General features: G+C 43.3%; 1 protein-coding gene across 8 annotated transcripts in view; it reads right to left on the reverse strand.

Moving 5' to 3' along the window:
- Positions 1–17,067, reverse strand: part of LOC137423339 (uncharacterized) — a 250,533-nt gene continuing 233,466 nt past the window's right edge. For 3 of the 8 annotated variants that reach the window (XM_068110368.2, XM_068110372.2, XM_068110369.2), the window contains 3 exons: positions 14,122–14,154; positions 13,952–13,975; positions 1–2,022 (listed from right to left, as the gene is read on the reverse strand). In XM_068110368.2, the coding sequence (XP_067966469.2) occupies positions 1,875–2,022; positions 13,952–13,975; positions 14,122–14,154 (205 nt within the window). In that variant the 3' untranslated portion in view covers positions 1–1,874. The remainder of the gene's footprint in view (positions 2,023–13,951; positions 13,976–14,121; positions 14,155–17,067) is intronic. The other 5 variants (XM_068110373.2, XM_068110375.2, XM_068110374.2 and 2 more) reach the window with 3 other exon arrangements.

The raw sequence follows: 17,067 nt of genomic DNA on the forward strand, positions 1-17,067 counted from the left end.
AAATGTTCGCCAGTTTTAATACACGTCATAACAATGTTCTAAAGATGCAAAGAAATGAGTAACTCATTTGAACAGGGATTAATGCGATAAAGGTTTACACAGTACAGTAAAATAGTACCCCAGGTTGTTGAAGGGGAACATCTTAAATAACAAGTGGTATTATTGCATCTCAAAAAATAAACAGCACACGGCTCTTCAATTTCTGTTGCACATGATCACACTTGGAAGGAAGGATCGCTGGCCGGTTCTTGAACCTGCATGGTTTGACAACCTTCGATCAAACAAAGTGGCAGGTTGAGATGGGTAATTGGCAACTTAGCCTTTTGTAGTACAGAGGTTGAAGCAAAAGCTTCGGACATCGCATAAAGAAGAAGAAGAAAAAAAACAATTTTTTTTTAAAATGTGCCACTTCCACAGTTTGTTGAAGAAAAGTTCAAAATAATATCTAAGGCACTTTTCCTACCGATTATAGAAGTCTGTTTAAATGCCAGAATTAAACCAAAAGATCAATTTGGCCACCACCTCTCACATTATGGCTAAGTGATAGCTTACAAGACATGATCACAGATAAACACCTGTGGAGAGAAAAAAAGAACCCTCTCAGTGCTTATGATCAAGGACATCATTCATTTACGCTGACCTGGACACCACTGGATTACAGTACCTACTTCATTGGCAGAATCTGTGGTGCACGCAACGTGCAAATGCAGTTATGGGGTACGCTCTGTTGCATAAGAAAGCACATTTATTGATCATTACAAAAATTGCAAGAAGTGTTCCTCCTCCATTCAAAGAGGTGACTTGAGGAAGAAAACACAAAGCAAATATTTTTCCCATTTCAGATCAATTCATACCTTTATCCAAAGGAGGGGAGGAAGATGGAGGGATGCCTTCAAGCATCAGTCATCTTCATGTCAGAGCAAATACTGGTCAAACATGCCCCTTGCCCTTCTTAACACTGATCAAAAGGTGGTGGCAGCAACAGCAGCAGCATTGACGACGTGCCATTTGAACCATCCATATGGGCCACAGAAGCAAATTCCAAACATTCCAGTACATCAAATGGCTTAAAATGCAGTTTGGTCTCAAGAGCACAACCACAGGAAAACAAAAAGCAAAACCTTGCTCACGTGCCCACAAAAGTAGTGGAAAGTCTAATGCAAAAATGCCACCCTGTTCTGAAATAGCCGATGCTCATTTTACAGCATTGACTTTACTTCACCACATTAGTGTTTGTTTATTTATTTATTTATTTATTAGATAAATGTGCATAATCAAAGAACAGGGCCACAGAAAAACAAAAACCTTCATAAAGTCGAAAACTTCACAGTTCCCTTGCCAATAAAAGACAGGCTTTGATAGAGCACAGAGGATAATCATAATTTGGACAGGTGCAGAAGCTCCACAAGGTGTCTGACACGAGGCCAAAAAAATAAAATAAAAGCAAGCAACAACTTCCTAATCTCAGTATAAAATGATAATACACGACAAAAGATTGCTTCACCACTGGAAACTGAAACGTGTTGTGGCCTCAGCGGAGCAACGGGCTATGCTCCCAAGCATACATCAGCCCTCTCCGTTGGGTAGAAATTTGTTCTCAATAAACGGTCTACAAACAACTTCAATGAGAAATGCAATAGATATAGCAAGAAGCTGGCCACTCTTCAAAACGTAAAAATCCTAACGCATGATGTGGTATTTGGCATCAGAACCGAGTGGAGGAGGACTGGTGATTATGAACAAACGAAAAGATCTCATCCCCGTCTCAGCGCTTTCGAGTCATCGACAAGCCGGGGAGAGGGCAGGGCATGCATGTTGAGAGAAGGGGGGACAAGAGTACAAGGTGAGAGAATCAGAAGTGGATAAGCAGGAAATCAGTCTGTTTGGTTGGCTTGCCCATCGTTCAGGTCTTTATCTTTACTGCTAACTGAAGAGTCGTCATCCGAAATGTCGCCTTCAGCAGAGGGCTGCACGGTACGTCGGCCCGAGCGACTGCTGGAAAATGAAAAAGGCCCAGCACGCCTGTAAATGAAGATGGGAAGAGAGAAAGAATAAATGTAGATATATGCAAGTGTGACTTCAGCATCCATCATCCGATTGTCCCTTAAGTCCACATGTGCCAGTAGGAATTTAGGGAAAGAGGGAATATGTTAAAAAAGTTACAATTGCCCTCCACCCCCACCCCACCATCATCCCCACTCAAACTGATTGCAATATTCAGATGGTCCCCAATCATAATGGGTATACACACAGAAACACTTTGTTCATATACTCCCACATTTCTCGCACAAACACGACCCCACACGAGCACAATTTGCCTCTTAAACCAGACGTACAGACAGGTAGTGACCCAAGGGTGAGTCGTTTTCTGGATTATACAGGGATCAAAGATCAAAGTCAGTCCAAAAATTAAGATTTTAGGTTCACCAAACATTAATATTTCATCCAATCCAGACAAGAATTGGCAAAACATACCTTACCACAACACCAACAGATTGAAGTGGACAGACATTACTTTGGTGCTTTTTTAAATTTCCCAAGGTGTCAAAGGTTAAATTTGGTTGCAAAATTTCTGACCAGAAATTCCCAAGCTGTCCAAAAAAATTAATGTTTCTGACCAGCCAAACATTTATGTTAAAACCAATCCAGAAAAAAAAAACAAGAAAATAGTTTGCCGCAACCCCTTAGAGACTAAAGCAGGCAGACATTGGTCCAGAGTCTTCCTCTTAATTTTACAGGAGTCAAGGTGGGTGGAGGGTGGAAGGTGTGGGGTGGGGAGTGGGTAGGGAGAGGGGGAGACATATTGCTTTTGCTCACAATGATCTGCAATTCTAGTATGAGTTATCATTTGCCCAAGTTATTATGTGATGCTTTATTTTAGACAACTTGTTGCTCTGATAATTTAAGTTGTTTTCAATTGCACTCATTTCTTTGAGAATTCGGAGTGTGCAAGTTTGGTCTGGATGTGTTTGTTGGTTTCTGAGAAGAGGATTTTTGAATAAAATACCAATATTTGGGGCAAAACCCCCTTTCACACCTTTTAAATGGGCGGATCAGGATGGGGAGCACAACCCTATGCCATGAGACCTTGCTATCCTGATGCATCGTACCAAATTTGGTCCATAATCAGTCAGTTAATTTGGGAGTTGTTTCAGTCAAATGTTAACGGACATACGTACGTATTACATACGGCCGGACAACAGGACCCACTCTGTTATTTTGGAGAAATAACCTAAAAATCTGACAGAGCGAAGTCGAGGCTAGTGACCCTTTGTGGTGGGACTCCATCGACAGTCTCTTACTCTCAGGATTGTCATGGCACACCCAACTCTTATGCCCAGTCATCTCATCTCCAGTGCTTCACAGCAATGACGACAACATCCTGCTGCCCTCTGCCATCTTGACTAACGTAGCACTGAAACATCTAGTGCCAGATTCATGAAACTTCGCACCCAGTGGTGGGAAAAACGAATGTGCGGACTGCGCTTTGTTTCATTTAAATATACAACAACAACAACAACATGCATTTTAAGGCCATTTTCCCTGCTAGAGCGGGGGTTAGCCTTGCGGTCCCCATGACGATCTTCTCCATTTTTCCCTATTTTCTGCATCTCTCCTTGTTAACCCCATTGCCCGCATTTCTTCTTCCACCATCTCAAGCCGTCTTTCTCAGTCTTCCCCGTCCTCTACTTCCTTCTACATTCATTTCCATCACTCTTCTCAACCAGTCACTTTCATCCTTCCTCAACACATGACCAAACCATCTCAACCTGTTCCTCTTCACAGCATCAATCACAGGCTCTATTCCCATCATCTTTCGCAATTCATCATTTGTCTTCCTCTCTCTCAACGATACTCCGCACATCCACTGAACCATTCGCATTTCCACTCTTTCCAGCCTTCGTTGCTGCTCTACATTCATAACCCATGTCTTGCTCCCATAAATCATAACACTTCTCCCACGTGCAGCATACACCTTTCCCTTCAGCTTCAACTACACTCCCCTCCTCATCAGCATGCCACTCAGTTCCCGAAACGTCTTCCATGCACATCTCACTCTAACAACCGTTGCCGAGTCTGATCCACCTTCTCCATTCAGCATGTCTCCGAGGTAGCAAAATGTTTTCACACCTTCCAGCTTCACGCCGTCTCCAAGATCCAACTCAACATTTCCTCCATCTGCAGCTCCCTCTGTGCACACCTTACATTTGAATGTAGCTGCCACACTGGTTAATGACCCTCTCAGACCACTACATTTTTGATGAACCCACTCAGCGCACATTGTACATTGAATGGAGTTCACTCCGACACCCTTCCTGCCACAGCACATGGCCACTTCCCAGTTCTTTCCACCTCACCACATGCTTTACCACTTGCCATCACCTTCGTCTTTCCTATATTCACCCTCAGACATTTTGTCTCCATACATTCCTTCCACTTGTTCATCTTTTCCTTCAGTCCATCCATACTTTCCGCAATCAACACCAGATCATCTGCATACAACAACTCCCACGGTAAACCCTCCTTTACGTTCTGAGCCAGCACCTCCATAACAGCTACAAATAGTTGTGGACTTATATTAGTACCGACCCCTGATGCACTCCCACCTTCACCTCAAACTCACCACTGCTCCCGTCCTTCATCCTTACAGCTGTGCGCGCTCTTTTGTACATTGCCATCACTACTCTGATCAACCATTCCTCCACTTCTAACTTCCTCAATGCCCATGTCAATACTTCACGTGGAACCCTATCGAATGCTTTCTCCAGATCAACAAACCCAAGAAACAACTTCTTCCTCTTCTCCATGTACTTCTCCTGCAACTGCCTCACAATAAAGAGCGCGTCTGTCGTTCCTCTTCCTGGCATAAATCCAAACTGCATTTCGTCGATCTTCACTTTCTTCGTTATCCTCCTCTCCAACACCCTTTCCAATACCTTCATTCCATGCTCCAATAACTTTATCGCTCGGTACGAGCCACACTCCAGAGGGTCACCTTTCCCCTTGTATAGAGGGACGAGGGTACTCAGTTCCCAATCCACTGGAATGCGGCCTTCTTTCACCACCAGATTACAGATCTCTGTCATTCTCTTCACACCCCAACTTTCTGCTGCCTTCAACATATCTCGCACAACTCCCGTCGGCCCTCCCAATTTCCTACTCTTCATTGCTTTTATCGCTTCCTCAACTTCCTTCTCAGTTATCTTCTCTGCCGGTCCTAAAACTGGGTTACTCTCTATGTTGCCATCCCATTCATTCTCTGTATTCAACAGCATTTCCATATATCTTTTCCACCTTCCTTTAATTCCATCTGGGTCCACAACGATTTGTCCCACTTCATCCTTCAAGCAACTCACCCCCATCACATCACACCTCTCTTTCGCTATCTGCTTTGCAATCCTGAATACCGCTCTCTGACCCTCTTCCGAATCCAAGCGTTCTCCGAACATTCTCCTACATGCCTCCTGCGCCTTTGCTACCTCTTTCTTTGCAGCCTTATAACTTTCATGCTCTGCTTTTTCTGCTCCCGTACCCTTCGCCTTCTGCCACTCCTTGAACTTCTTCCTCTTCTCGTCAATCCTCTTTCCAACTTCATCATCCCACCACCATGTTTCCGAGTGCCTCGGTCGGTGGTCCTTTTGTCCATCCACATTCCACATACCTCACCAACGGCTCCCAACAGACTATCTTTCATTGACATCCAACCACGTTCAAGCTCAACCACATCGTCCTCTACCCTACTCAGCCTCTCTTTTAATGCCTCCCTTAATGTCACCTCTTTCAACCTCCACACCTTCATTCTCGGTTGGTACTTCACCCGCCGAGCTCTCCTCGCACCTTTCACCCTTATGTCGCAGACAACCAAGTGGTGCTGTGAAACAGCCTCCTCCCCTGGGATCACCTTTGTGTCCCGGAGGTGCCCCCTATCTCGCCTACGCACCATCAGGTAGTTAACGGTTGTCGTCGACCCACCTGACGTGTATGTAACAAGCTTATTATCCCCTTTCTGGAACTGCGTATTACACATCAACAAATCAGCTCCATCAGCAAACTACAAAATCCTTTCACCTTCTCCATTTCTCACACCATATCTGTAACCCCCATGAACTCCCTCAAAACCGTCCATACTCCTTCCCACATGTCCATTTAGGTCTCCTCCTACCACAACAACTTCCTCATCTTTCACGTTTTCCATCAGCTTCTCTATCGCACACCAGAACTTGTCCTTCTCTTTATTGCTCCGACCAACCTGCAGAGCATATCCCGAGATGACGTTCACCAAGAGCTTTCCAATCATCATTTTCACCATCATCAACCTATCACTCACTCTAGTCACACTCACCACACTGTCCATAAACTCCTCAGAAAACAGGACACCAACACCATTCATACCCTGCGGGCACCCTTGCCACACAAACTTGTATTTCTGTCCCTGCCTACCCTTCACCAGTTCACCATTCTCACACCACTTCCCTTCCATCTCGTCTCTTGCACACAACATATGTCCACTCTTCTTCTGACCAATACTTCCACCACTTCTCCTGATCTCCCTGTCATTGTCCCTACATTCCATGTCCCAAACCTCAGAAATCGATCTCCACTTCGGGCTGTACCCTGCCCATATGTAGTTGTAATTGTCATGGTTCTCTTTTTGAGGCAATGTTTTTATGGCCGGATGCCCTTCCTGAGGCCAACCCTCTTACAAAATGCAGGGATACGGTGTACCTATTCTAACCAGGGTACACACCGTTTCATTTAAATATCTTTACCTAATTTGGAAAAAAAGAATAGGAGGCATTACTTTTAAACATGCCCTCGTATATATAGTTGGTATCAATCAAAATAAGAAGAATACCTCACCCTGCTGGAGGCAGCGGAGGGGAGAGGGGTTTTTATATTCCATTAATCCCTTTCCACTTTCCATCCTTCATCAATTTTTCTTACATTCCTCAATCCATCATAAAATAGCTAGAAACATTCCTGTTGGGAAGTGGGGGGTGGGGAGGGCTGGAGGTGGGAGGGTGGAAGTACTGCCTGTATTGCCATTTCTCTGTTGATTCATGGACCTCAGTATTGAAGTTGTGCAGACCCAAGATAGCACTAAGTATAAAAAATTAAGGACCCAAAATTAAAGAGTATTTTAATACCGCCCATTGCAAATGCAAATTCAACACTTACCTTGATTATGAGTTGATAAAGTTAGTAAAAACAACACAATGTCATTTCCTTATAAATAACACTGCAACCAAAGCAAGGCAATAGCATTAGGTATGCAGAAATAAAACATCTTCCTCGCCTGTTCAGGAAGATCTGTAGCAATTTAGGGCAAATCCCAGGTATTGTGCATCATCAATTTGGCATTGGCATAACAAACAACAAACAAAAGCAGCTTCGTGCCAGGCCACAGGGAAACTGCACCAACTGCGAACCACCTTGGCTCCATTGGTGCCCATTCTTGGGCTTCAATGAAATGTGTCGGTGGGACTTCCAGGTATCAAATTAATCAATGGCGAGCACCCACCATGCTAATCAACGTAGTTCATAACTAATGCCATGTTGCACGTAGAATAATCGTGTGAAATGAAAAAAGGAAAAATATTTGCAAGGGCTACGGCAGGTTAGTTTATAACGGAAATTACTTTCTGTCATGAAGCTTCACGACGCAACATGCTTTTTCCTAATACAACCATTGCTTTGGGGTTGCTTTAACGAGACGTATCGCTGTTTTACAATGACGAGTGAGAAAGAAAGGATGCAAACAGCTTGAACTACAACACCATGGATGTGAAAGAGTGCGTACACTGCTGGGGAATTTAGAATAAGCTATCTATCTATAATTCCAGTAATCTCTGTTTGTACGTTTGTTTGTCTGTGACCGCTGTTTCTCGACAACCACGGGTCCGATATACTTTTAACTTGCCAGGTATATTGCTGGGGACCCGAGGATGTGCCTTTTCAAGGTTTCATATTAATCGGACAATTACTTACCGAGCTATGTCCAAAAAACGATTCAACCAATCAGAGAGCAGCGAACTATCGCGTGTGCCGAACGTGGCGGACACACTCTGCCTCGGATGGCACATTTGAGAGCGTATTCATTTATTTCACGTTTGCAAACTATGTTGGCGTTAAACTATGTTTTAAAACTAATAAAAACGAATTTGCGATTCATTCGCTTTCCTGCGCGTTTGTGCACGCGATGGCGATTTCTTTACCAAACTCCGGAAGCCGTTCGCTTTGGACCAAACCATTTCATGTAAATAGAGGGGGGGGATATAATTTTAGATATAGATATAGTACGGGCAATGCCCTAGTATATACAAAACGGATCACCAGTGAGAGATTTTCGAAGTCATCCCAGTCGAAAGAGTAAACACCTGTTTCGTGAAATAAACAAATATGTATGTACATTTTTAAAGGATCAACAAGTGGATAGTTCTTGCATTTGAGTCTAACCTGATTTTAAAATTGCTGACGATCCTGTTATTTATTCCTGGCGGCATATCGAGCCTCTTGAGTTACTCGCACCACTTTCGTCCGTCCTCCGCGCACTGACTGATCTCCGCTCAGGTGGTTTGTAGCTTCCTCAGCACCTATTCTACCATAATACACCAAATCTCTTATAGCTCATCTAAGCTTCCAGCGAATTGTTCTTGTTGTGATGTTGTTGTTTTCCATATGTCGTACATGCCCAATCGATCTCCATATCTTCACTGTATTTTCCTCCATTATGTTTTTTGTTTTTTTTCCCTTCCAGTCCTTCGTTCTATATCCTTTTGCTCACTCTATCTGGCTAGAAGATTCTCAAAATCTTTTTGTGACAACTATAAGTAAATAAACAAGAAATATGTCGTGCATAGCACGATATTTGCGATATCCCAAAAAGTTGATGACGATTGGCCTATGTTGACCTCAAAAATAGATGGTGGTTGAATTAGGTGACCAGACATGTAAATCCTCCAAGTGTCTAGTCAATTGGATGAAAATTGAGGATTTTAGAAACTGCACCTAAGTTGTTGACCTTTTAGAATATGTTGACCTCAAGAATAATTGGTGGTTGAATTCAGTGACCTGACATGTAAATCCTCTTCAAATTTCAAGTCAATTGGTTCAAAATTGACAATTTTAGAAATGTGGCCTATATTGACATTTTAGCCTATGTTGACCTCAAAAATAATTGGTGGTTAAATTAGCAGAACTGATGTGCAAATCCTCTTGAAATTTCAAGTCAATTGGATGAAAATAGATGATTATAGAAATCTGACAAAGTTGTTGACCTTTGGCCTATGATGACCATTTGGCCTAAAAATAAATAGGATTCTTGTTTGTGACCAACTCTACTATTTCGTGAAGTGTGAAATTTCGTGAAGATCGGTTTAAAATTGTGACTCGTAGGCGATTGACATACAACCAAGAAAGACATTATGCAGAGCACATACTTGCAAAATCCAACCCTCCACCCCCGCCCCAAAAAAAGTATGGATACATCAAATTGTTCTTTTCATCAAGATTACAATTGATGATCTTAATCAAAGCTCGTGTTAATCGGATTGAAATGTATTATTTTTCAGATGAAAATAGATGATTTTAGAAGTTTGACCTTGAGTTGACCTTTGACCTTTTGCCCTCAAAAATAGCTGGCTTCCCAATTCAGTGATGCACTATGTAATTGCTATTTAATCTTCAGTTAATCAGTTGAAAATTGATGATTTTCAAAGTTTGACCTTGAGTTAACCTTTGACCTTTTGACCTCAAAATAGTTGGTTTCCCCATTCAGTGAGGTACTGTGCGATTGCTGTTGAATTTTAAAGTCAATCAGATGAGAAATGATAATTTTTGAAATTTGACCTGAAGATGACCTTAGACCTCAAAATCAACAGTCAAAATCAATCGGTCGTTTCATGAAGATCGGTTTAAAATTGTGACCTGCAGGCCACTGACAAACAAACAGACAGCCAAGCCACAATAACAAAATCGACTGACCAATATACAGACTTGGCATTTAATATGGAATTTTTTTTTTTTTCTTGACTTGGGTTTACTTTCTGAACTCGGTATATCAATCTGGTGAGTTTCTTTTACGCTTCGGTGATTTCTTTGTTTAAAGAACCATGTCACTGATTGTCTGTCGCAGCAAGAAGTCAATAACAGGATTATATCACAGGTGGCGTGACAAAATGTACGGACAGGTACATTTGACGATTGGCTTCACAATCGGGTATATAAGGGTTGTTGCGTTCTGTATTAGTGGAAAACAACTGCTGCACGTCTACAAAAGTTATTGCCGCTTCCCCTGGAGATGGTCCGTCAACTCGACAATGCTGTTTGTCATGGAGTGGTGGCTTTACAAAATTACGGCATGAAACAGCGTGCTGTTGCTCGGCAGTATGGCATCACTCAAGATCAGGTGTCAAAGATCCTGAAACGAAATGCTCAGAGGGGTGTCCCTACTCCAATACCGAGGCCAGGACGTCCCCGCAGAACCACAAGCAGGGATGATCGCCAGCTGCACCGGTTAGTCCGCAATGGCCGTACCAAGTCAGCTAATCGGCTTAGGGCTGAGTGGCAGCAACTGACAAATGTGCCTATATCCAGAAGGCGAGTCAACCAACGACTGGTTCAAGCAGGCTATCGTGCCAGGCGTCCTAGTGCTGTTAGCTAGATTCAAAATCCCGTCTCGGAACCGTCTCGATAAATTTTAAATTTTCATAACGGGATCTCGGCTCGGCTCGGTTCCCGGCAAAGTAAAAAATAAAAAAAATTTTTTAAAAAAATTTAAAAATAAATAAATAAATAATAAGGCTTCAAAAATAATGGAATTTCATTACAATATATAAACAACCATGAAAAAAATTCATTTCTGATGTTGAGTACTTAAATTCCGACTTAGCTTCCATTTACCGGGATGAAATAAAATACACCGCCTACATGCAGATGATCGGCCACCGATGGGACCGGGTTATCTCATTACAGTTTGTATTGTCGTGTAATTTCTTGCTCGGAATGTCAGAGAGAGGGAGAAAATGTTTCTGCCCAGGCATATTTGAGTCCCGGTTGGAGTTTCATTATCATTTTGTGAGTTGTGATCGCCAAGGGGCTCGCTCCCCCCCCCCCCCCCCCCCCCGTTCCCCTCCCCTCCCCCGCCCGGCAATGCCGGGTACTTCTGCTAGTAAATTATAAAGCAGGCGGTGTAGTGATCACCCCTCCCCCCCCCCCCCCCTCCTTATTTTGACTCTGTGACTAAAGTAAACGTAATCAACTTATCAGGCCTAAAGTGGAGATAAGATAACCAAAATACTTTCACATTCAAACCGTCACACCAAACCCCGAGGGATTCTTACAATTTATAGATTTAGCGTTGCAATTAAACATAAACGTTCATCAAAAACTCATTTCATAAAACTACATAATGTATTGTACTTGTATTAATACATTGTGTGTAGAATAATCCGTTATAAACGTGTTTTTAATCTAAATAAACATCGTCCCTCCAATCACGGAGCCTCGAGAGAGTCCCTCGATATTAATGTGCAAAAGACCATAGCAACCACATCCTGTAACTCGTCTCCAAGGACGGACACGTGACCGCAGCGGGGCGGGGCGAGGCGGAGTGATACAGCGGAAGGATTCAACGGTTTAAATGAAGCCGCGATGCGGCGGATTTTCATTGTGACCTTCATCCTGATGTCGTTACCTCCGCCACCAAAGGTAGATGGAGGTTATGTTTTCACTCCTGTCTGTTTGTCCGCTTGTTTGTGAACACAATATCTCAAAAAGTTGTGGACGGATTCGGACGAAATTTTGTGGAGATGCAGCGTGTGTGACAAGGACGACATGATTAGATGTTGGTGAAGATCCGGATTCGGAATTCGGATTCGTTTGCAGTGCATTGTTTGTTGACGAGGGGAAAATCCTGGAACAGTGAGTTTACTTTATCTATCATCGTTTGTGTCAGTTCAGCTGCACTTGCGAAAAATGATGCTTGTGCAGAAGCAGAGTAATGAAAGCAAGGCTCAATAAATGCCTCTATTATGGAAAATATCTGCAAGAAGTTGGAATTTTAACCGGGATTTTTTTACCGAGAAATTGCATCAATCAATTTATCTCGGGACCGTCCCGAGACCGTCTCGAAAGCCGAAACCGCCGGGATTTCGTCCCGGTCTCGGATCGGTTGACAGCCCTAAGGCGTCCCCTGAGAAAGCCACGTCTGACCAGACAACACCGCCAGTGCCGATTGCAGTGGGCCAGAGAGCACCGTCAATAGCAGCCAGGACACTGGAATCACGTGATCTTCAGTGACGAGTCTAGATTTCTGGTTTATCGTCAAGATGGCCACGTCCGAGTGCGCAGACAAGTGCATGAAGCCTACAACGAAGATTGTATAGTGCCAAGAGTCCAAGCTGGAGGTGGTGGGGTGACCGTTTGGGCTGCTTTTCATGCAGGGGGCAAAACTGACTTGGTTGTTCTGAATGGAAACCTGAACCAGTTCAAGCACAGGGCCATTCTGGAAGAAACATTGCTTCCATTTGTTCGTGCAGCCTTTCGAGGAAACTTTGTCTTCCAAGATGACAATGCACGGCCTCATTGTGCTCGCATGATCCAACACTTTCTTGCTGACTGTGGTGTATAGCATATGGAGTGGCCTGCCATGTCCCCGGATATGAATCAAATAGAGAACTTGTGGGCAGAACTAACGCGTCAAATCGACAACTTGGACCAGCAGCCTGTTTTTGTGCGTGAATTACAGCAGGCTATTGTAACTGCATGGCAAGCGATTCCTGTCCAAACCTTGGCAAATCTCGTGAACAGCATGCCTCAACGTGTACGTGCTCTTCTGAATGCTCGTGGGGGTTACACGAAGTACTGAACTGTAATTTTACTGTCCGTAATCCCAGTCGTAATTTAACTTTTGTTTTTGTTTAAAAAAAATTTGGGCTAATGTTCAAAATAAAGAGATACTTCTGGAAAACGCACAGAAGTTTAACACAGTACTGTCCGTGAATTGAGTTCGATATCAGTTTACATCACTTTCAAGGATCAATTTATTTGCTTCGAAATGTCAAATGTGGTTTTTGTTTCTTTTAAAGGTCACATTAACAAAATCTAGAATAATTTCAACATAATTCCAATGAACTTTTGGTTCTAAGTCATCTTGAAAAGTAAGTTCACCCCCACAAAAAAAATATTCCATATTAAATGGCAAGCCTGTACTTGAAAAATCTTCGATTTTGCAAGTAACAAACAGACAACCAGATAGAATAACGCACACGACCAACCAATATACATCGATTTTCGCAAGTAATACAAAACGTATGGGTGCATTTCTATTCAAAGTTCCAGTTCGTAAATGCCGAGCAGAGAGTGGTGCAATTTACTCACCCACAGCAATTTTGATACCGAAACCACAATTTGCACTTATCCCCTCTTTTCTCTCGTGATGTCACGACTAACTTTCCAGCAGAAAAAAAGAAGAAGAGTGTTTGCGGTCAAATAGATTAATAAAATGCTTCCACCATGACTACTTCACCACATTATTTTTAAAATAGGCTAATGCTAAAGCAATGCACCAATGGGTTTATCATGGTATTTAAGCTGTGGAAACTTCTAAAGTTTCTAAAGGCTCAATCACTTTTCCCCACTAATGGGAAATTCTCAAAAAGAAAGCCAATGCTGGCATGACACCACTAGCACCGTATAAGAAAGTAAACTTTGAAACGTTATTTTTGTTCAGCCAAAGTCGTATTTTCAGCAGAGCTGAGGGAAAGCAGAGTCGTTTGATTTTTCAATCACAATATACATGCGTGTCTATAATTTAACCTGTCATAGCCCTTTAAGTGCACAAAGAATCCGGATCGGTTCATTTCATACGTTAACCTACGACAGGGGAAGGAATTCAAAAGTATGTGGAAATGAAAAAACAAAGCAAAGCAGCAGCAGCATTGTGACCTACTTTTCATGTTTGCTTAATCGTTGGCTAATTGGACACACAGGCACAACACAAGGAAAGGAAGAGAGAGGAAAAAAAAAAGTCGCAGTAGAAGCTAGACATTGTCCTTACCACCCAAACATAAGCAAGCATTGCAACTACACCAATAAGCAAGAATACAACTGGCAACCTACCTTGCATGTATTATGGACTTGCACTTCCTGGAACTGACAATGCATCATGAACCAGTGTAATATCAAGCTCACAAGCAGGACTTCTCCACATAATACAGCTGTCTTTACAAACATAGATTCAAGAACATGCAAAAAGTGCCCAGTGAAGGTTCAAACTTTAAAAACAATAGTGATACCATCATATATCACAGCATGGGGCATATGATGGTATGACATGTTATAACCAAAGTTCCCAGAGGACTGTAATAAGCAAAATTAATTTGACAAAACTGGCAGCTCAAACACAATGTTATACTCTACTATCCTTCGTTTAAAGGGTAACCATGAACAGCGTAATATTGCAAACTTCAATCAGGTGAGATAAACCATCTAAATTACACATTAATGAGGTTGTTCATAAGGCAGACACAAGGCAGAGAGAAAACGGTTGACCACAAGTATAAGACAGAGCTGTCACAGAACAGTTAGATGCCTTGATGATGGTCATATAACGTTGTTGCTTAAGCCGACTTAATATATCGGCCTGTTAGGCCAAGCACTCTTCAGTGTCCAGAAACCCAACTGTACAGGTCAGACAATTAAGGGAATAGAATCTTCAACCACAAGACAGCGACTGTTACGGATCTGTCACTTCTGCCTTTGTTGTTATTATATTGTTATGAATTTTGGGTAGGGGGATATATAGATCCAGGTAGATCTGCATAGGAAGGCGCTCTGATGTCGTGAAGAAGAAGAAGAACCATTTCGATGTACAGTAAGTCATGGATCTGTTTCGGCGGTTTGCCGGATTAAGTGTATATCTGTGATCATACAAGGATGATCGGGTGATAGGTAGAGTAAGGATTAGGCTAGTTCCCCCGGTTTGTCAAACCTGTGATCATAGCTGCCACCCACAGCCATTAGCGAGGCCCATTAGCGCACCACACCCTACTTAAATCCCCCCTCCGCCACAATAACCATAAAACTCATAGGAAGCCATTTCGGGAAACCGCCAATGGAGCCACAGCCAGCCGCATCGCCAGCTGGCATGGAACACACATTTCTCAGGCAGGCAATAGCCACACCCAGGACTCGTGATTGACAGGGGGGAGGGGCGAGTGAGAAGCAGGCCGCCGATTGGCAGAGTCAAGAAGCGATGCACTGATTGGGGAGAAGGAGAGCTGACGTCACGAGACGATCGGCAAAACCACTTGTTCGCCGGCATTTTGCTCTCTTCCTTCTGCCCTCTCGTGTTGGACTGCTCCCTTGCATTTGGACATTCGGCTTGCCATGGACGTTCTTCTTTTCTTGCCCTCCGCCATTGCTCTCTGACCCTGGACCCTTGCTTGTTGGACGTTAGAGCGCTGATGACCCTCTTACCCTGCATTCACGCACGGGACCTCACGAGCGATCGCGCGGGGACGTGAGGCTTGCCGCGCAGCGGCGTACGGTGGCCCAGCAGCACGCGTACAGGGGCGTATCGAGGCCTACTTCCTACAAACATCGGAGCTGCGGCGGGCTGGTGCGCTTGGAGCCGACGATCCCCAACGATCCCTGACATCCAACCAGACAGAGATAAGCTCACACCACACGACGCGGTTCCTTTTGTAAATTCTCCTCTGTGTTTGTTTTAGAAGTCTGGTGTGGGGACGTCCCGATTTAGTAACATTATTTATTTACCGGCGCGTAAATTGTTCTCGGGGTCCGGCAATAAAGCCGTGTTATTTTGTACAGCAATTCCGTTTTTGGTTGGATTTATTATTTGCAGGTTTGAAGACTGCGCGTGGGACCAACAGGAAAATCTGCCGCTTCTTCTTCCTCTACCTTTCCTCCCCCGTGCATATATATAGTAAAAATCTGCCATTGATCATCGCCTCATTAACGCTCGATTGCCATTCGTGATTTCCCGGTATTAACCGGGGGGAATTACGCAACAATATACTGTTAGGATTTTTAATTTCAGGTAATATTGTTGTTAAGATCTTTGTGTGATATGGAGATGACTTTAGTAAAAGGTAAAATTAATGTTTGTGAAGGAGAAAGGAAGACGCGGCAAAGAGGCCGGAAGAGGAGAGAGGATGATTGGGAGGGAGAAGACAGCCATGAGAGAGATACAGCCGTAAAGTTGCAAAGGAGCTGCGAGCGGACTTCTTGATATTGGTTGCGAATGAGTTGAGGCTTCTTGGGAAAGGGATTGCCCGCTGCATCATCCTATATTGCGAGTGCAATTAAACCTGAATCTCAGGTTTTATCACCATGTGTGAGTCATTGTTGGAGGGAGCAAGCTCCTCCATTACAGGCCGATACGCCATTTTGTCCTCGAAGAGGCTGTCAGCTTGGTGCATCTTGTTTCGTCATTGGGATTCCCATATCGACCTCACCGTGTAGAGTGCCGTTGGTTCCCATATTGGCTCAATTCCCATATCGACCTCTCACCTCGTAACTCCTCATCCATAGCTGCACCAATACCTGCCTGTTGTTTTGCCGTTCTGCACGACTTCGACCTTCACCGTGTTGGGATTTGTGCACGGACTTTGGGGAATGTTACATCCCACTCACGTTTGGCATATCGTGAGTTCATTGCTTTGAGAGCATTGGGGTATTTGGGATGGGATGCATGTGATATTGGGATGCACGTGATATTTTCATGGTACTTTCTTTAATAGTGTTATTATTGTGTATGTCACAGTTCTTTATACAATTACTTGTTTTGTTCTACAATTGCATTGGTGTGGTTTTACCATGGTTTATTAAAACACTCAAAATAACAAATATTTCTGCCGCATTTCCTCTCGAGACTGAGGTACACCGTACCCGGTGTTCGGGGAGGAACACGCAACACGACATTACCAGCAGTTAATTTTTTTTTTTCAAGTAATGTCGAATATATATATACCTAAGACCTGTATGAGATTATGTACACTGTCCTTGTCCAATCATCAATTTCATCATTGGTAATTATAATCC

This window comes from Myxine glutinosa, chromosome 3 (genome assembly GCF_964187855.1).
Source record: "Myxine glutinosa chromosome 3, kmMyxGlut1.1, whole genome shotgun sequence".
Lineage (NCBI taxonomy): Eukaryota > Metazoa > Chordata > Myxini > Myxiniformes > Myxinidae > Myxine > Myxine glutinosa.